The sequence below is a fragment of the Orcinus orca genome, chromosome 2 (assembly GCF_937001465.1).
Source record: "Orcinus orca chromosome 2, mOrcOrc1.1, whole genome shotgun sequence".
Lineage (NCBI taxonomy): Eukaryota > Metazoa > Chordata > Mammalia > Artiodactyla > Delphinidae > Orcinus > Orcinus orca.
Genome location: NC_064560.1, coordinates 109,082,414 through 109,104,296, shown reverse-complemented (window position 1 = coordinate 109,104,296; position 21,883 = coordinate 109,082,414). Strand labels below are relative to the sequence as shown.

The 21,883-nt window shown below is 36.1% G+C and overlaps 1 protein-coding gene across 2 annotated transcripts in view; it reads right to left on the bottom strand.

Moving 5' to 3' along the window:
* Positions 1-21,883, bottom strand: part of FAM227B (family with sequence similarity 227 member B) — a 262,310-nt gene that overhangs the window by 222,621 nt on the left and 17,806 nt on the right. For both annotated transcript variants that reach the window (XM_033408437.2, XM_033408436.2), the window contains exons 2-6: positions 17,514-17,567; positions 15,040-15,271; positions 7,442-7,509; positions 2,781-2,816; positions 2,211-2,315 (exon numbers count right to left, since the gene is read on the bottom strand). In XM_033408437.2, coding sequence (XP_033264328.1) covers positions 2,211-2,315; positions 2,781-2,816; positions 7,442-7,509; positions 15,040-15,271; positions 17,514-17,564 — 492 coding nt within the window. In that variant the 5' untranslated portion in view covers positions 17,565-17,567. The remainder of the gene's footprint in view (positions 1-2,210; positions 2,316-2,780; positions 2,817-7,441; positions 7,510-15,039; positions 15,272-17,513; positions 17,568-21,883) is intronic.

Genomic DNA, 21,883 nt, shown 5'->3' with positions numbered 1-21,883 from the left:
TGTTCGTGTATATCTGTATCTTTGTGGCTCAGCTTTCTCAAAATATAGGCTGCTTTTCACTCAATTCAATAAAATTTTTACTGAGCATCATCTGTAGCCAAGGGTCCGTTCTGGGTGGTAAAGGGGATAATTTATACTTTATCAAGAAACTTAATCTATGACTGTATGTTCAGGAATGTATTTGGATGGGGTTACGTGAATCCAGTCAATTCCATGGATTCCCTCACCTTCAAGCATGTAACAGTAACCCTTTAACCTTCTTTTTCCAAGTTTCAGATGTTATAATAAGCATTTCTATGAAATAACCTTCCCTCTGATATTATTTTCCTAAGCTTATTTTCTCTTCACTTTAATGTCATCATCTATCTCAATGCCATTGCATTGTGCATGATCTAGCAAGCCAATTTAAATTCTTTACTGAAATCAGGGAGGGGTATTAACAAATAAAACACTGGTTATCTATACCTAGATATACCACTGGTACACAAACTCAAAATACCCTACACCCAGGTGCTTGTCATATCCTGTGCACCCCTTCCCCCAAACCCAGACCTACTTACACTCCTCACTTTCCTACTTCTTTCAAAAATGACAGTGTCCTCCAAGTTAACCATATGAAATGTTTATCATAGCTGTACTTCTGTGCCTTGTTTATGTGACTGTGATGTACATGCATCCATAGTTAAAATACAGTCCCATTTTAGAACACAGAATGTGAGAGTTAAAAAGATTATATTGTCTAGAACATTTATAAGATGATTTTAACAATAATTTGTATTAATTTCTTTTTACAATAAAACCTTTTCCCTGAGGAAACTTTGGAAAATATAGTCAGAGAAAGTCACAAATAAGCTCATGATCCAGGCATAACAATTACCATCTATTGTTTTTCTCAAAAAAAAAAAATTGTATCAGGTGATCAAGACGGCAAACTAAGCCTTCCCTCTCACCCAAATCCCATAAAACATAAAAGAGAATTGAAAAGCATCTGTATTAGCATGGAAAATAAGAGAGAGTGTCATTACTGAATCATTTTAGGTGGAGTTTTCAACTGAGGTGCTCTGTGGTTCCCTAACTGAGGGGCAAACAGGAGACCCAAGTCAGGTTAATCAGATTATTTCTTGGAATACTGTGTCTTGAAGATGGAACACTAAAGTGATACACTCTCTTTCACCTTGAAGAGAGGGAAAAATGGGCAGAAAATAATGGCTGGAGCTGATTCATCCAAATTTAATGGTTGATTATACTCCTTCTGAAGGACTGTAGAATACTATAGCAGGAGAGAAAACAGGGATTTTGTGTAGAGAAAGAAAGAGCCACAAGGAGGCTGGGGGTGAGGGATGGGAAGAGGGCCTACTAGGGGCCAAGTCCATCTTAGAGAACTGTCTTGAGAGGAATCTGCCTGGAGGTACAAGGAGCACTGTTCAAGTCCCCAGGAAACAGAAACCTTTTTAGGTGACCGCTTAATATTTAAGTGGGTGGGAAATCAATACCAGTAACCACTCAGCCCTCGTCCTATCCCTGGCAATCGGTGTCCAGTGATCTAGTTACCTTCCTATGCCTGCAGTTTTTCATCAATTGGCTACTCTGTAGGGATATTTCTTAAAAATTCCCCAGACACTTGGAGGTTCAAAAGGTAGGGTGTGGGGAAGGGCTCTCATAAATTATTTTGGGATCAAAATGAGCAGGCTAACATATCCTGAGCTATAGAGCAGGAAGAGGGGGAGTGAAACACCTGTTACAGTCACATGCCAAGCCAATGCACACTGGCAACCTCAGACTCCTGAGGCAGTAACACAGAATCTAATACATTCTCTTCTGGAGATTAGGGTGTTAAAAATGTCACTGGTTGGGGCTTCCCTGGTGGTGCAGTGGTTGAGAGTCCGCCTGCTGATGCAGGGGACACGGGTTCGTGCCCCGGTCCGGGAGGATCCCACATGCCGCGGAGCGGCATGGGCTCGTGAGCCATGGCCACTAAGCCTGCGCGTCTGGAGCCTGTGCTCTGCAATGGGAGAGGCCACAACAGTGAGAGGCCCGCGTACCGCAAAAAAAAAAAAAAATGTCACTGGTCTTTCCTGCCAGACTTAATGCCCAAAAGAATTAAATCTTGCTTAACACCTAATCTGTCATAGCTTTAAATTAAGGTCTAATTCATTAAATCATATTCTCAAAATATATCACACAATAATAATAAAATAATGTTTACATACGTCAAAGTTATGGGCTTTTAAAATAAAAAGATAAATCTGTTCAGCATTCAAATGTCTGGGTAGTTGAGTAAGCTCATTTGTTCTGAATCCTGGGAAGTTGCAACCCTAGAAAGAGGGAAATACCACAGAACAGGAATTACTTCATTCTTTTCAGTATAGTAGTCTCATATGTCTACAGAAGACAGATATTTAACTATCATTCATTAACATAATTATTTTACATACTTTTACTAAAAATAAGTAAAATATATTTATCCCACCTAAGAAAAATCTTCATATTATCTGTTTCTATGAAATTAAGAGCACTGACATATTCATATGCCAAATCTAAAAGTAAAAACAATTACTTCAGAACTAATTTTGACATAGCTCAAATTACCAAGAATTTTAGCTACACTACACATAAAGAAATGGACTAGGCAGAAAAAGAACGCTTCTGTATTTGTTTCCAACTTTCTCTCCTGGGGCCCCTATCTAAATTTATAGCTTTATCTATCTTATTGTAAACATTCTTTTAGATCCACATAATACTTTTGATATATAATCTCATAAAACAGAAATTGTAAATACCTCTATATCCTTCTTTGTCTCCATGTCATCTGAAAGCTGGAAAACATTTAAAATAAAATCTTTAAAATTCTAAATTTAAGAATTTTTATACTTTGTAACTTTGTTCAGTTAACGTGTGTGTGTGTGTATGCATCTCTTAGTGAGGCCTAGAATGCTGTTGCTGTATTAGATGCTGGGAATGCAAAGATATTCCTTGCCCTCAAGTTAGTCAGAGGGCAAGAGAGGAATCAGATACGTATGCAAAACACAAAGAGATAAGGGCTATGATAGAAATATAAACAAACTACTTATTGCAGTTTGGGTCCACTGGGAAACAGACTGTGAGGTGGAATTTAGTGTTCAGAATGTTTATTGGGTGTGACTTTGGGATTAATATCTATGGAAGGCAAGAGGAAAGGGAAGATTGAGAAGTCAGCTATGATGCACGTCTAACAGCCCTGACCCTAAGCAGAGCTTGTGAACTGAAAGGACCCATAGTAGTTGTTCTGCACTGGGTTGAAACTGCCAGGCCTTTCTGTTTCCGACTTGATTAGTCATTGTATGTGAGTGGCTCCTGGATGGTCGTTTACTTGGGAGAGGAAGTTCTCTCTGTGAGAGGCAATCCCTGAAGGGGCTGCAGCTGAAGGGTGTCCCCTAACAGCACTCTTAGCAGTTGGGGCAATGGGTCCTTCCTTGAAGGGGAATCTGGGAGGAACATCTTTGTGTCCACCACACTACTTTACACAGAGAATAAGAAGCCTTCTATATAAATTAGTTTTTGATCATCTAGACATGTTAATATATTATTATTTTCCATATACCCATTTCCTCCCCAAATACATAGGCTTACAGGCAAATTTTATACACATACACACATAACATATATTATTTAAGAGAAGACATAGGAAACCAATTTGAAAGGATGATTACAGATTGCTAAATGAAAGAGGATCACATTATTGGCATTTTTTAAAAATGTGCAAAGGGATAAAAAGGAGAAGGAAAGTGAGATCAATTATAAGAAAGAAGGCTATGTGCTTGACAGGTACAGATATAACTGGTCGTTCAAGACGGCGTCAGATTTAGAAAGATGTTAATGTTAATCTCAAAGTCCTGGCTTTATTCTGCAGGAAGCAAAGAAACACCTTTCAGGGAACAGAGTAATAGTAACACAGAACTAGTTCTTGGTCATACAACCTGGAAAAGATACCACAAAAATATAAATAATTCATGTTAAAATCCTGGATTTCCCTGGTGGCACAGTGGTTAAGAATCTGCCTGCCAATGCAGGTGACAGGTTCAAGCCCTGGTCCGGGAAGATTCCACATGCCACGGAGCAACTAAGCCCGTGCGCCACAACTACTAAGCCTGCGCTCTAGAGCCCGCAAGCCACAACTACTGAAGCCCGCGTGCCTAGAGCCTACACTCCACAACAAGAGAAGCCACCGCAATGAGAAGCCTGTGCACTGCAATGAAGAGTAGCCCCTGCTTGCCGCAACTAGAGAAAAGCCCACATGCAGCAACGAAGACCCAATGCAGCCAAAAAACATATTCAATAAAAATTATTATTAAAATTTTGTTAGTGTAATTCATCTAAAGGTCATTTCAATAGATCCTGGAAAGTCATCTGATAAAATTCATTAGAATTTTTGAAATTCTTTTGAAAATTAATACAGAAATCACAATGAATAATGTAACTACCAGTGTTCCCATGTTCCCACAACCTAGAATGGATTACTGTTGTTTTAGTATTTGCTTAAGACTATTTAAGATAAAATATGAAGTTTACATATAATAAAATATAAAATTAGATCCCTTTTTACCACGATCTCTAGTTCAAACCGTGTGTTCCCCTTCCTTGAGATAGTCACTATCATTTGTTTGGTTTGCACCCCTTCAATTCCATTAAAATACTTTTACATATATGTGTATATACATAGAAAGAATATATAGACTTTTGGTATGTTTTTAAAATTTAAAGGAATGATATTAACTGTACATATTACTTGGTAACTTGCTTTTTTTCACTGAATATGTTTTGACAATCTACACAAGTTGGTATTTATGGACCTGTTAACTTCCAGACAGCTTTTCTACCAACCTACCTATTCCCTCTGCAAAATATAAATAAAATCAATAAAAGTTCACAAGCAACTTTGCCAAACATCAAGAACAAATGATATCCCTATATTCAACAAACTATCTATAGACTAAAGAGATGAAGCTAAGTAACTAACTTTCTGAAGTTTGTATAATTTTTATACCAAAACCAAAAAAGATAATCATAACTTATCAAACACAGATGTAAAATCCAAAAAGCAAACCAAATCCAGTAATGCATTAAAAATATATCCTAATATAAGAATGGTTCAACTTCTGAAAAGCTGTTAATGTAATCTGCCACATTCACACATGAAAGGCTTAAAATAGCTTTTGCTATCATCACAGTGGATTATTTTCCTCTCCATTTCAAACCATAAAGATGTTTTTAGTTTTTGTGTACAGCGATATCTATATTCAAATCTAATATTTAATCTACATCTATACCCACATCCATATATCTTTATTAAACTTGGAGTAAATTTCTTTAATCTGAAAAAAGTTATCTAAACATTTAAAGTTGTACCTAATAGCAAAGTACTATCTTTCTTTCTGAGTCAGTCAGACAAGACGAGAAACTGGTAACATTGTTGAGTAATATACCTATACCAATAATAATTTCCTATATACCAACAATAACCCATTTAATTACATAATGGAAAACTAATCTCATGGACATTAGTAATAAAAATTTAAGATACCTAGGAATACATTTAACAGGGAATGTGTAGAACTTATATGAAGAAAATCACACATTTTTATGTGACTATATGTGGAATATAAAAACAAAAAACAAAAGCAAAAACAAACCAAAAAAATGAACAAACCAAACCAAACAAAACACTAACACATATAAAGAGAATAGAGTAGTGGTTACCAGAGGGGAAGGGGTAGTGGGGAGGGCTAAATGAGTAAAGGAGATCAAACATGTGGTGACAGGCAGAATCTGTATTTTGGTGGTGAGCATGCTGTAGGGTATACAGAATTAGAAATATAATGTTGTACACATGAAACTTACATAACGCTATAAACCAATGTTACCTCAATAAAAAAATAAATTTTAAAAAAAGCACACAAATCTACTGATAGACCTAAAATAACACCCTTATGCTTTACTCCCTTGCACAAAAATAAACACTGGAATTAAACACAAAAAAATAAATCTGTAAGAACAATATAAGAGAACACAGGTGAATATATGTATGATCTTGTAACGAAGAAAGCTTTCTTAATATTATGGCACTAAAGGCATAAGATTTCAATAAAAAATTACAGATTCATGAAAATATAAAATTCTATACAGTGAAAAAATACTTTTGGGTTAAAAGGCAACCAAGAAAGTAATATAAGTATGTATAACATATGTTACTGAGAAGTGTTAATAGTTTTAAAGCATAAACAGCTCTTAGAAATAGAACAGCTTAAAAATGCCCAAAGTTCATAAATAGGCAATTCATAATAATAGAAACACAAAACCTAATAAAAAACTAAAAAATCAACTTCATTAGTGAAATGTATGCAACTGATAACATTTATGCCTGTCAATTTGCAAACATTAAAAAATACAATATTAAATATTGACAAGGGGATGGGTAAGGGATCAATCACAGACTCTATTGTTACAAATTGGTGCCACCTTTCTAGAAAACATTTTGGCAGTATGTATCAAAACACTTAGCTTTTCACATTTTTCCCATGTGGTTCCTCTTCTGAAATTTATATTAAGAAAATACTCATGCATAAGCACAATTTTTAGCTCTGTTCACAGAACCTTAGTAAATAATAATGAATAATGAAAACTAACCTAAACATCCAACAAAAGGGCTATTACATTAGTTTATTTTTGAAATGATGTAGAATGATATTTAATGATGAAAATTCCATAAAACATTTAATGAATTAGAAATAGTTTAATTTGAATTTTCTAAAAAATTTTTAAAGAACAATGAAAATGACAATAGTGAGATATATGTAATTTATTTATAAATGATAAAATTAAGATACTTGCCTTTTTAGTGCTTATCTCTTTTAATTTTCTAAAATGACTACCTTAGTCATAATCAGGAAAAAACATAAAAAGTAATTTTGAAATTTAAAAAACATTTAAGGAGGTGGATGGATGAGTGGTGGCACTTAAAGTCTTTATAGCTTTAATTTTAGAATGTATTTTTGAAAAGGACTAGGTTTCTCAAAGTAATTCAAAATATAATTCTAATCAAACTCTCAAAGAGATTAAAAAAAATTAACAAAGTAATTCTACAGGCAGTAAAAATAACTTATTTTTTTCCTAAAGGAAAATGACTGATATAGGACCTGTATCCGTAAGATGTTATAAATTTTTAAATAACCAGAGGATGAAATATAAGTCTTCAAATAACTTGTAGTGATGTGAAAATGCCAACACTCATAATGTATGTGTAAAGAAAAATATGAGTCCAAATATTTTAAAAACAGGGATAGACAGATGATAAAAGACTAAAAGGAAATTTTTTAATGTTACTAGTACTTATCTATGAAATTATAGTGATTATATTTTCTGTGAAAATATAATTTTTTAAGGAAGATGAAAACAAATACAATACCATTATCTTCTTTTCCTTATGGTAATTCCTTAGAAATTCCTTATATTGTTCCAATTTTCCATGAGAACCTTTAAAAAAATGAGAATTCACAACATATAAATATATAAATAGCCTTTAAAATTGAGAAAAATGTAAATACTTTAATTAGATTATATATAAAACCATTCAATGAGATCATCTAGCTATTTTGACAAGCATAATGCTAGACACACACAGTCTTAGTTGAATCAGTCTTAGTTGAATAATTCTATCTCCTGTTTCCTTTTGCTATTTAGAAATGTCATGCTCCAACTAATATATCTTTAGTACTTATTCCTATATCCAAAGTTTTACCTTAATCCCTTACTACTGAACAAGCCCATGTTTTTCAAACAGCTCAGCCACTTACATTTGGTTGTTTCACTGTCACCTTATATTCAATACAGTACAGTACTTTGGAGTATGGCCCAGTGAAAGACTATGGGGGGCTTTGAAGTCAGATAACCTAGACTTAAATATCAGAGTCCAAGCTCTGATATTTACACATAGAGGACAATAAATATACAGAAAATTATTTTTTTAAAAGCATACACATGTGCTCTCTCTCTCTCCCTATATGTTTATATAGTCACACACAATTATATATATGTAGCTTGTATAATTTCAAAAATATTTTTTAAAATTAAAATAATTAAAAATTCAATAAGGGACTTCCCTCATGGCACAGTGCTTGAGAATCTGCCTGCCAATGCAGGGGACATAGTTTGGAGCCCTGGTCCAGGAGGATGCCGCAGAGCAGCTAAGCCCATGTGGCACAACTTCTGAGCTTGTGCTCTGGAGCCTAAAAGCCACAACTGCTGAGCCTGCATGCCACAATTACTGAAGCCTGCACACCTAGAGCCCATGTTCCGCAACAAGAGAAGCCACTGCGATGCAACAAAGAGTAGCCCCCGCTGGCCGCAACTAGAGAAAGCTCACACACAGCAACGAAGACCCAACGCAGTCAAAAAAAAAAAATTCAATAAGAAAATTGTAACAGTAGTGAATTTAACAGTATTGTATTTAAACACATTCTCAGATTTTGAAAACTCAAGGTCCAAAAAAGGATATTAAATAGCTAAATAATATAACTATTATATTTATTTAATACACAGAAAATACTTTATAAGTACAACCAATATCATTCTTAAGACATATATGAGGAGCAAAGCTTCTTCATGTAGGCAGCATGAGTGCTTCCTGCAGTGGCCAGCTTAATCCAGTTTTCAGTCTTTCCAACTCAAAAAACCAACGCCACTGTGCACCTCAGAGATGCCACAGGAGCCAAGAGCACCCTCTCATCACAGGTGATTCTCATTTTGACAAAACTCTATGACTATAACCTCGGGAGCATCACAGAGAGGTCACTTTGGAGCTGTGTGGCTGACAAGGTCTTGGTGCTGTGGCCTGATGGAAGGCCTGAGCCTATGAGATGGGAGAGCCGAGTTCAGCACATTGGACCAACAGAGACCTCTGGACCCCATGTAATATAAAGTGGTGAGGGTTCTCTCAGAGATCTCCAGCTCAACACAAAGACCCAGCTCCACCCAATGGCCAGCAAGCTCCAGTGCTGGATGCCCCATGCCAAACAACTAGCAAGACAGGAACACAACCCCACCAATTAGCAGAGAGGCTGTCTAAAATCATAATAAGGTCATAGACACGCCAAAACACACCACCAGACATGGTCTTGCCCACCAGAAAGACAAGATCCAGCCCCACCCACCAGAACACAGGCACCAGTCCCCTCCACCAGGAAGCCTACACAACCCACTGAACCAACCTCACCCACTGACAGCAGACAGCAAAAGCAGCCTGTGAAGAGGAGACCCCAAGCACAGTAAGTTAAACAAAATGAGAAGACAGAGAAACACAGCAGATGAAGGAGCAAGGTAAAAACCCACCAGACCAAACAAATGACAAGAAAATAGGCAGTCTACCTGAAAGAATTCAGAGTAACGATAGTAAAGATGATCCAAAATCTTCGAAATAAAATGGAGAAAATACAAGAAGTGATTAACAAGGACCTAGAAGAACTAAAGAGCAAACAAACAATGATGAACAACGCAATAAATGAACTTAAAAATCCTCTAGAAGGAATCAATAGCAGAATAACTGAGGTAGAAGAACAAATAAGTGACCTGGAATATAAAATAGTGAAAATAACTATCGCAGAGCAGAATAAAGAAAAAAGAATGGAAAGAAATGAGGACACTCTCAGAGACATCTAGGACAACATTAAATACACCAACATTTGAATTATAGGGGTCCCAGAAGAAGAAGAGAAAAAGGGACTGAGAAAATGTTTGAAGAGATTATAGTTGAAAACTTCCCTAACATGGATGGGAAAGGAAATAGTCAATCAAGTCCAGGAGCACAGAGAGCCCCATACAGGAAGCACAAAGAGTCCCATACTGGATCAATCCAAGGAGAAACACACCAAGACACATGTTAATCAAACTATCAAAAATTAAATACAAAGAAAAAATATTAAAAGCAGCAAGGGAAAAACAACTAATAACATACAAGGGAATCCCCATGAGGTTAACAGCTGATTTTTCAGCAGAAACTCTTCAAGCCAGAGGAGAGTGGCAGGATGTATTTAAAGTGATGAAAGGGAAAAGCCTACAACCAAGATTACTCTACCCAGCAAGGAGCTCATTCAGATTTGATGGAGAAATTAAAACATTTACAGACAAGCAAAAGTTGAGAGAATTCAGCACCACCAAACCAGCTTTACAACAAATGCTAAAGGAACTTCTCTAGGCAGGAAACACAAGAGAAGGAAAAGACCTACAATAACAAACCGAAAACAATTAAGAAAATGGTAATAGGAACGTACATACTGATAACTACCTTAAATGTAAATGGTTTAATGCTCCAACCAAAAGACATAGATTGGCTGAATGGATACAAAAACAAGACCCGTATAAATGCTCTCTACAAGAGACCCACTTCAGACCTAGGGACACATACAGACTGAAAGTGAGAGGAGGGAAAAAGATATTCCTTGCAAATGGAAACTAAAAGAAAGCTGGAGTAGAAATTCTCATATCAGAAAATATAGACTTTAAAATAAAGACTATTATCAGAGACAAACAAGGACACGACATAATGATCAAGGGATCAATCCACAAAGAAGACATAATAATTGTAAACATTTATGCACCCAACATAGGAGCATCTCAATACATAAGGCAAATGCTAACAACCATAAAAGGGGATATCTACAGTAACACAATCAGAGTAGGGGACTTTAACAGGCCACTTTCACCAATGGACAGATCATCCAAAATGAAAATAAATAAGGAAACACAAGCTTAAATTATACATTAAACAAGATGGACTTAATTGATATTTATAGGACATTCCATCCAAAAACAACAGAATACACATTTTTCTCAAGTGCTCATGGAACATTCTCCAGGATAGATCATATCTTGGGTCACAAATCAAGCCTTGGTAAATTTAAGAAAACTGAAATTGTACCAAGTATCTTTTCCAACTACAAAGCCATGATACTAGATATCAATTACAAGAAAAAAACTGTAAAAAATACAAACCCATGGAGGCTTAACAATACACTACTAAATAACCAAGAGATAACTGAAGAAATCAAAGAGGAAATCAAAAAATACCTAGAAACAAATGACAATGAAAATATGACAACCCAAAACCTATGGGATGCAGCAAAAGCAGTTCTAAGAGGGAAGTTTATAGCAATACAATCCTACCTCCAGAAACAAGGAAAATCTCAAATAAACAACCTATCCTTACACCTAAAGCTATTAGAGAAAGAAGAACAAAAAAAAAACCCTGAAGTTAGCAGAAGGAAAGAAATCATAAAGATCAGATCAGAAATAAATGAAAAAGAAATGAAGAAAACAATAGCAAACATCAATAAAAGTAAAAGCTGGTTCTCTGAGAAGATAAACAAAATTGATAAACCATTAGCCAGACTCATGAAGAAAAAAAGGGAGAAGACTCAAATCAACAGAATTAGAAAAAAAAAAAAAGAGAAGTAACAACTGACACTGCAGAAATACAAAGGATCATGAGAGATTACTACAATAAAGTATATGCCAATAAAATGGACAACCTGAAAGAAATAGACAAACTCTTAGAAAAGCACAACCTTCCGAGACTGAACCAGGAAGAAATAGAAAATATAAAGAGACCAATCACAAGCACTGAAATTGAGACTGTGATTAAAAATCTTCCAATAAACAACAGCCCAGGACCAGATGGCTTCACAAGTGAACTCTATCAAACATTTAGAGAAGAGCTAACACCTATCCTTCTCAAACTCTTCTAAAATATAGCAGAGGGAGGAACATTCCCAAACTCATTCTATCTGGTGGTCATCACCGCGAATCCAAAACCAGAGAAAGATATCACAAAAAAAGAAAACTACAGGCCGATATCACTGATGAAAATACATGCAAAAATCCTCAACAAAATACTAGCCAACAGAATACAACAGCACATTAAAAGGATCATACACCATGATCAAGTGGGCTTTACCCCAGGAATGCAAGGATTCTTCAATATACTCAAATCAATCAATGTGATACACCAGATTAACAAAACAAAGGATAAAAACCATATGATCATCAGAATAGATGCAGAAAATGCTTTTAAAAAAATTCAGCACCCATTTATGATAAAAAAAACAAACAAACCCTGAACAAAGTAGTCATAGAGGGAACCTACCTCAACATAATAGAGGCCATATATGACAAACCCACAGCCAACATCACTCTCAATGGTGAAAAACTGAAACCATTTCCATTAAGATCAGAAACAAGACAAGGTTGGCCACTCCCACTGCTATTATTCAACATAGTTTTGGAAGTTTTAGCCAATCAGAGAAGAAAAAGAAATAAAAGGAATCCAAATCGTAAAAGAAGAAGTAAAACTGTCACTGTTTGCAGATGACATGATACTATACATAGAGAATCCTAAAGATGCTACCAGAAAACTACTAGAGCTAATCAATGAATTTGGTAAAGTAGCAGGCTACAGAATTAATGCACAGAAATCTCTTGCATTCCTATACACTAATGATGAAAAATCTGAAAGAGAAATTAAGGAAACACTTCCATTTACCACTGCAACCAAAAGAATATAATACCTAGGAATAAACCTACCTATGGAGACAAAAGACCTGTATGCAGGAAACTATAAGACACTGATGAGAGAAATTAAAGATGATACAAACAGATGGAGAGATATACCATGTTCTTGGATTGGAAGAATCAACATTGTGAAAATGACTCTACTACCCAAAGCAATCTACAGATTCAATGCAATCCCTATCAAACTACCACTGGCATTTTTCACAGAACTAGAGCAAAAAATTTCACAATTTGTATGGAAACAGAAAAGACCCAAAATAGCCAAAGCAACCTTGAGAATGAAAAATGGAGCTGGAGGAATCAGGCTCCCTGGCTTCAGACTATACTACAAAGCTATAGTAATCAAGACAGTATGGTAGTGGCACAAAAGCAGAAATATAGATCAATGGAACAGGATAGAAAGCCTAGAGATAAGGTGACCATATGTACGTGGGTTTATCTTTGATAAAGGAGGCAAGAATATACAATGGACAAAAGACAGCCTCTTCATTAAGTGGTGCTTTGAAAATGGGACAGCTACATGTAAAAGAATGAAATTAGAACACTTCCTAACACCACATACGAAAATAAACTCAAAATGGATTAAAGACCTAAATGTAAGGTCAGACACTACAAAACTCTTAGAGGAAAACATAGGCACAACACTCTATGACATATATCACAGCAAGATCCTTTTTGACCCACCTCCTAGAGAAATGGAAATAAAAACAAAAAGGACCTAATGAAACTTAAAAGATTTTGCACAGCAAAGGAAACCATAAACAAGACCAAAAGACAACACTCAGAATGGGAGAAAATATTTGCAAACGAAGCAACTGACAAAGGATTATTCTCCAAAATATACAAACAGCTCATGCAGCTCAATAACAAAAAAAAACAAGCAACCCAATCCAAAAATGGGCAGAAGACCTAAACAGACATTTCTCCAGAGAAGATATACAGATTGCCAACAAACACATGAAAGAATGCTCAACATCACTAATCATTAGAGAAATGATTACCTCACACTGGTCAGAATGGCCATCACCAAAAAATCTACAAACAATAAATGCTGGAGAGGGTATGGAGAAATGGGAACCCTCTTGCACTGTTGGTGGGAATGTAAATTGATACAGCCACTATGGACAACAGTGTGGAGCTTCCTTAAAAAACTAAAAACAGAACTACCATACAACCCAGCAATCCCACGACTGGGCATATACCCTGAGAAAACCATAATTCGAAAAGAGACATGTACCACAATGTTCATTGCAGCTCTATTTACAATAGCCAGGACATGGAAGCAACCTAAGTATCCATCGACAGATGAATGGATAAAGATGTGGCACATATATACAATGGAATATTACTCAGCCATAAAAAGAAACAAAATTGAGTTATTTGTAGTGAGGCAGATGGACCTAGAGTCTGTCATACAGAGTGAAGTAAGTCAGAAAGGGAAAAGCAAATACAGTATGCTGACACATATATACGGACTCTAAAAAAAAAAGAAAAAAATGGTTCTGATGAACCTATGGGCAGGACAGGAATAAAGAAGCAGATGTAGAGGCTGGAGTTGAGGATACAGGGAGGGGGAAGAGTAAGCTGGGACGAGGTAAGAGTGTGGCATGGACTTATATACACTGCCAAATGTAAAACAGATAGCTAGTGGGAAGCAGCTGCATGGTACAGGGAGATCAGCTCCGTGCTTTGCGACCCCCTAGAGGGGTGGGAGGGAGGTGCACGAGGGAGGGTATATGAGGATATACATATGCACATAGCTGATTCACTTTGTTTTACAGCAGAAACCAACACAACGTTGTTAAGCAATAATACCCCAATAAAGATTAAAAAAAAAAAGACATATATTACAAGTTTGCCCGTTAAATAAAGAAAAAGATAAGAATCACCATTAGTATCTAAAACTATTGTGAAAGTGTTAATAAACACAACTAGGTAAAGGTTATATAAATACTGAAAAGTAGTAAAAATTATCATTACTTACAGATACGCTTTTCACTCAGTCTGCAGTTATCCAATAGTGAATGCTAGGTACTTCCCACAGATTAACTTAGCTCATATAGTTCAAGTCTCACTCCTTTTACTTTGGGTTGTAGGTCTAACTGTTTTTAATCTCCTGACTCTTGCTGACTTGCTTGTCTCTGGTAACAATATTCGTTGATGCAACCCTGTTTTCCTGATATTTGGTTACTTCTGCTCCAGCTCAAAGGTCAGAACTGTTTTAGGCTTTATCCTAGCAACACTTTCTTTGAATCCAAATGTTCATTTTCAACTAAAAATCCAAATTGGACCATTTTGAAATGAAGAGGTTTTAAAATAGAATAAATTTATGTTTTGATATTTTATATCTTAGGATTTCATTCTTTATGAGAATGCACACACACAGTGATAGACACACACACGAGTGACAATTACTTTACGCATATAAAAAATAAGGTTTACTTGTCCTGGAAGTTATTCTGTTCCACTCAAATATTCCAGAGACATGGTTTTTCAGAAGAATTGAACACTCTGCTAATCTTGACTCCATGGCCATGGCCGCATCATGTACTCGCGGGACATTTCCCCATAGATGTGTATAAATTGAAGTAAATGAACTATCTTCTTTTATTTTCTTCAGAGTACATAACAATTTATCATTATCCCCAAAATGGATTTCCTTTGGCCAGTGATCCTGCAAAAAATGTGAGACAATACAACTTAAATCATTTTTTTAAATGAATTTAAATAGAAGAGTTCAAAAATCAATGAGCTGAAATTCAGGCTTTATTCTATAGCATCATTTTTTATTAAATGCATTTTTTTAATTTGTGGGAAAAAACATAAACTTTAGAAGTTTCAGATGCTTTATAAAACCCTTTTTTTATCATTTGAAAGTAAGTTGCTTACTTGACTGATGACCCCATCATCCTTGAATACTTTAGCATTTATTTTCTAAAAACAAACCATCAGAATAAGGAAATTGGCATTGTTACATTGTTCCTATCTAATTCTCTGAGTTTACTCAAGTTTCATCAACTAAATCAATAATGCTCTTTATAGCAAAAGGCTCTAGTTCAGTATCACACATTATGTTTAAGCATCATATGTCTTTAGTCCCCTTCAGTCTACAACAGTTCCTCAGTCTATGTAATTAAAACCACAAGTTCATACTGATAACTCTAATTCCAGTTTCAAACATTCTAGTTTTCTCTTTCCATATTATAATTAACATCTCCAACAGTGAAAACCCTAGCTGCCATTATCCTAAATATATGTACTTATTTGATCTATCTTTTCAGGTAGCCAATCTCTCCTATCCATTGCCAGACTCTTCACTATGTGGACGCCCCTCTCATCCTGCTTAGGCTCTGACTTCTCATACCAGGCCATAGCCTACCTCCACATTTCCTGAACTACCTCCCCACCCAAGGCCACATGTGAATACCATCCTCACGCCCTTGGACCCCAGCACCTGTGGTATCACATGGATACCTTCCCTCATGGTGGCTGAGTTCAGAAAGGCTGCTCTGGGTGACCACAGAACATTCCCCTCCCCCGCCAATGTGGATGCTGCCTTGTTTTGGCCGCCAAATGGCCTTAGGAGTACATTGTTCAGGAAAGGAAGGAGAACAAGGAAAGAGAAGAAAAGAAAGGGAAATGAAGGGAAGGAAAGAGGAATCACAACATTAATATTTGCAAATCTAAGTTTACCTTTTAATAAAATTGTTTAATACCAAAACAAAGAAATACAGCTGGCACAATTAAAGGTTTGTGAATAAGAAAACGCTTTCTGGAATAGTAGGAACTTTCACAGGATGAAACTCTTTAAGAGGAATTTGGGTAAGATATTCTGAGAATTTAGCTTAAATGGGAATAAATCTGAAGTCTGCAGATCAGAAATTTTAAACCTGCGTTGGTCTATTCTACTTCCATTTTTCTTCCTTTAAAAGCTTCCTAAACCCACTGTATTCTCTAATGATAACAGGTACCTGAATAATACCCAGCTTTTAATGCTGGAGAAGTTTCCCAGCAGGATCTAGGTGCCCCTGCCATTTTGGAAAAAGAGAATATTACTTAGATACATAAGTGCCCTCTCCCAAATCCTATAAACATACATCTTAAACAAAACACATAACCACCTGGGGAAGTTTTCCAGCATTAAAATCTGGATGTGTCAAAAATACAAAGATCTCAGAAAAATAAGATATGATCACAAGATATACTCCCTGGAGACAAACATTGTCAAATTAGAATGACAGCCAGATTTGAAAACATAGTCCTTACGTATGAGTCATCACTTGCTATTGTTAGGGACATTGGGAAAGTGGGGAGAGGCTAAAATGGAAATGAATTTGAACAGATTTTACAATACGCACAAAGGTTTATGAAAAGGTAGCCTTTACGCCAGACTTGAGATATCACAATTCTTGTCCAAGATACTGAATTACAGTATGAGGTGAATAAAGTATCTTGAAATTCTACCAGCCTGATTAGATTATGATTTCCCTACTTTAAAAAGTGAGATATATGTGATTAATCTATAAATGATAGAATTAGGATGCTTATCCTTTTCAGTGCTTATCTCTTAATTTTCTAAAATGACTATCATAGTCATAATTAGAAAAAAACATATTGGTAATTTTGAAACGTAAAAAATTACATTTAAGGAGGTAGATAGATGAGGGTGGCACATAAAGTCTTTATAGCTTTAACATTATATAATTTTAGAACGTATTTTTTAAAAGGACTAAGTTTCTAAAGGTAATTTCAAAAGCCTACTGTAATTCTAATCAAACTCTCAACAATTTCTTTTTAAATTGACAAAGTAATTCTATAAGCAATCAAAAAGAATTGTTATTTTTTCCTAAAGGAAGAAGACTGATATGTGCACCAGTCATATATCAAAGTCCCATAAAACAGTATATTCTACTCACCAAGTTTTGAAGCTTTAAGAATTCTTCAATGTTCTTTGGAGGTTCTTGCATTTTCTAATGAAGTAAAATCAATATTGTTCATTAACATAAATTCAGATTGTTTATATGATGCTTACACCTAATTTATTTCAGTACATTATGATACTGGACTTAAGTTATAATTTTCAGAGCTGTAAGATATTGTTAAATATTCACTTTTGTTAAGTCCTTGAACTTTGAAAAGGGACAGAGATCAATGTTTAAATTCGGAGCCCCCAAACCAAATTCTGTAAAACGCTTCCCTCTCATACACTGCTCCTGGAGAAAAGCTCCATATGAATCCTGATGAATAGCCTCATTTCCAATTCCAACAAGAGTTCCAAGATATTTTGGGCTATCTTGGATGGTGTCTACAATAAATTCAGAGCCAGTAATATAATAACATTCTCCTCTTACTGATGGAATATTTTAAAAGGCACAGTAGTGACCTGGTGAAAATAATTTAAATCTTTGAATGTTTCAGTGTAGTAAGTAATAATCCCATTTTTGCTAGTAGTTTCTTTGTAAGTTGAAAATGTATTCTTTCATTAGACAAATTAATTTTAATCAAGACATCTTGCTATTCCTTGCCTTAGAGACTGTGTGCACATTCGTCCTTCTGCTTGGAAGGCTCCCCTGCCCCAAACCCTCTCCTTCCAATTCATTCTTGGCCTATTTAACTCTTATTTCAAATATCAAATTAAAAGTTGCTTTCTCTAGGAAGCCCTCCTTGGCCCCCCAAAAGATTCTTTACGGTAACAACAGCAGATTTGTATCTCTATGAGGACAAAAACTGTAGTGTAATCACTGCTGAAGTGTCAAAATTTCATGTAGTGACTGGCCAATGGTCAGTGCATAATTAAGTACTGTGATGTGTATAAATTAATGAATAAATGAGTAGACGAATGTCAAAGAAATGTGTAAGTATTTTAAAAAATAATAAAACCATTTCTAGAGAATGAAAAACCAGTGAGAAGAAGGCAAAAATAACAAGAATTCAGGATATCCTAATATAATACCCTAATGTTCTGATGATGACATGTCTGAAAAGATTGTATTATAGTTTAATTTACTAGAACATATTTCACATCAATAGATAAAATGATCAAGATTACAAATCACAAGACCATGTTTTGCAAAAATAACTACACATTTGAGGTTGAATACAGTATTTCACTGTCTTAATACTGTTTAAAATATGTGATGAACATAAGTAAATATATAACAGATAATACAATAATAAAATAAAGGACATATGTGACAGTCATTATAAAAAACAAGTGTACAGAAGCAAAGATGCACAGAGCTGTCAAGAAATTTTATGGAGAACACGGGCTCTAGGCCTAGCCAAATTGAGAAGAATAAGAAATAAGAGATGGTGTGCACGGAATGCTTAGAGACAAAAAAAATGTTCACAGTATAATCTTCAGGGATAGTGAGTACAGCAATTTCACTAGAAGAAAGCTATCAGTATATTTTGAAATGCACAGAATACAAAGGAGCCAATTCAAAACAATTTAAATGTTACCTTTTTTTCCCCTTTGTAATGGCTGTCAAACCACTTCTAGTACAAAGCCCTAAAAATACCCACATTTCAACTAAAGGGAATTAGAAAAAGGAATTGAAGGAGTGAAACTTGCATAGGAAAATTTCAGATAATTTCAATATACAATTCCAGAGTTCTGTAGTGGGGAAGTTAAAAGGAGGTGAGGCATAAATTAAACAGACTTATGACCTTGGTAGGAGGCAGAAGGATGCAAAAACACCGATGCTTCCATGGTAACAATATGAAAATCCCAGACCAAATAAAAATCTTACTTTTCTATGGGGTTAGTGAAAAGTGGTGGATGCCAGTAAGCAGGACTACATAATTTGTGACAATTCAGAGTCCCTTGTTCAAAAAATAAGAATTTTAAGATGGTAACATCAGGCTATTAAACCTAGTATAGGGTCCTTCTAATCAGTAGGTCCTATGCAACTGCACAGCTTGCAAGCCCATGAAGCCGCCCTCCCTGTAAGCCTTGATGACCCGAAATCCAGAGAGGAACATCTCCTTAAGTGAGCATAAAGCTGTGGCAGCTTCCTTACCCAACAGTGAGGGAAGCGTTGGCCTGCCATGGCGCAGTAACTTCAAAGAGATAAAGAGAAATCAGCTGGGCCTCAAGAGTCACCATGAGCTGGGGAATTAACCAGAGTCTGAAAGATACCCAAATGAAAGAATAAATGACTCAACCAAACAATCCCTTCTCCGGCCCCCAAGTCTTACTTCTGAGTTTTGTTAGAAAAGCAGAAGAGGAGGGGCTGGAAAGATACAGAACTTATGTAAGCCAACACATTCTTATAGTCCTTGGGTTCCAGAAGCCCAGACAGAATTGAGTACAAAGGTGAACCAGTAATAGCTAAAACTTCATTCCCCACGTGTACCAACTCAACATTGACAAGATATAACAGGTGGCTGTGAAGAGGGAGGTTGAAATTTGGGTTAGTCACAAGTTAACTCAATCTAATTAAAGCTGCAGCCAACCCTAAAGCCCAACTCAAATCTAGGAGTATTTAAAAAAATAAAACAAAATCAGCCTCTCACTTGAAGTACTAAGGAGAGAAAAAACGCTTGCACTCTCAAAACTAAAACTAAAACTTCAGCCTCCACAATTTTTTCCACATAATGTCTAATACACAATATAATTTCAAGACATACAAAGAAGGAAAATGGGATCCATAATCAAAAGAAAATGCAGTCAATACAAACCAAGTCACTGAGAATCCAGTGATTGTAATTAGCATCAAGGATTTAAAAACAGCTACTATAAATACATTAAAGATTTTAAAATATAGGTTGGATTATAGTGCATGAAGACATGGAGTATTTAAAGAGAAATAGAAATTCTAAAAAAGAAGCGAATGGGATTTCTAGAACCATGTAAATACGAAACATAAGAAAACTGTGTCTATATTAATATCAAAGTAGACTTTAAGACAAGGAGTATTACCAGATATAAATAAGGTTATTTCACACTGATAAAAGGACACTTCATTAAGAAGTCATACCAATGCCAAATTCATTTGCATCTAATAAGAGAGCTTCAAAAGAAAGAGCAAACGTTGATAAAACTAAAGGGAAATATGGGTGTTGGGCTGCACCTCACAGGCCTGAAAGCTTTGTAATTGCTCAGTTGCAAGACTGAAGAAAGAACCTGAAAACAGCGACAGAGACATCAATAGTTTAACAGATAGGAAATTACAACTCCAAAGGCCTGGAGCCGCACCTCACCTCCGACGACAGACAAGACACAGCAGCCATCTTTGCTACTACGGGAAAAGGAGGCTACTATTTATAGGGGCAATTAACATCAGGTTGGCTCATCAGTTACCGGGGAAACCGGCAGAGGAGGGTCCTTCACAGCCCCTCCGGTTAATGAGGGCAGATGTTTCTCTTTGATAAACTAGCAGGTGGAGCTGTCTTGGTCTAAGGATTAGAATAATAACTGGCTGGGGAAGGGGCTGGTTGAGCAGGGGATATATAAAGAGGAAGAGAGCAGCCATCTTGAGGGGTCTGATCATATAATAGGCAATAGATTTTAAAATCTCTTTGAATAACTAATGAATCAAGTACACACACACAAATCAGTAAGGAGATAAAAGATCTGAACAACATTATCAAGGAACTTAACCTAATTGACATTTATAGAATGATACCTGACAACTGTAGAATATACACAATCTTTTTTTTTTTTTTTTTTTTTTTGCGGTACGCAGGCCTCTCACTGTTGTGGCCTCTCCCGTTGCGGAGCTCAGGCTCCGGATGCGCAGGCTCAGCAGCCATGGCTCACGGGCCCAGCCGCTCCGCAGGATGTGGGATCTTCCCGGACCGGTTCACGAACCCGTGTCCCCTGCATCGGCAGATGGACTCTCAACCACTGCACCACCAGGGAAGCCCCACAATCTTTTCTTTTTAAATTTATTTATTTTATCTATTTTTGGCTGCGTTGGGACTTTGTTGCTGCGTGTGGGCTTTCTCTAGTTGCAGTGAGCAGGTGCTTCTCTTCCTTACGGTGCTCGGTCTTCTCACTGCGGTGGCTTCTCTTGTTGCGGAGCATGGGCTCTAGGGCACATGGGCTTCAGTAGCTGCAGCACACGGGCTCAGTAGTTGCGGCACATGGGCTTAGTTGCTCCGAGGCATGTGAGATCTTCCCGGACCAGGGCTCGAACCCATGTCCCCTGCATTGGCAGGTGGATACTTTTTTTTAAACATCTTTATTGGAGTATAATGGCTTTACAACCGTGTGTTAGTTTCTGCTTTATAACAAAGTGAATCTGTTATACGTATACATATAGCCCCATATCTCTTCCCT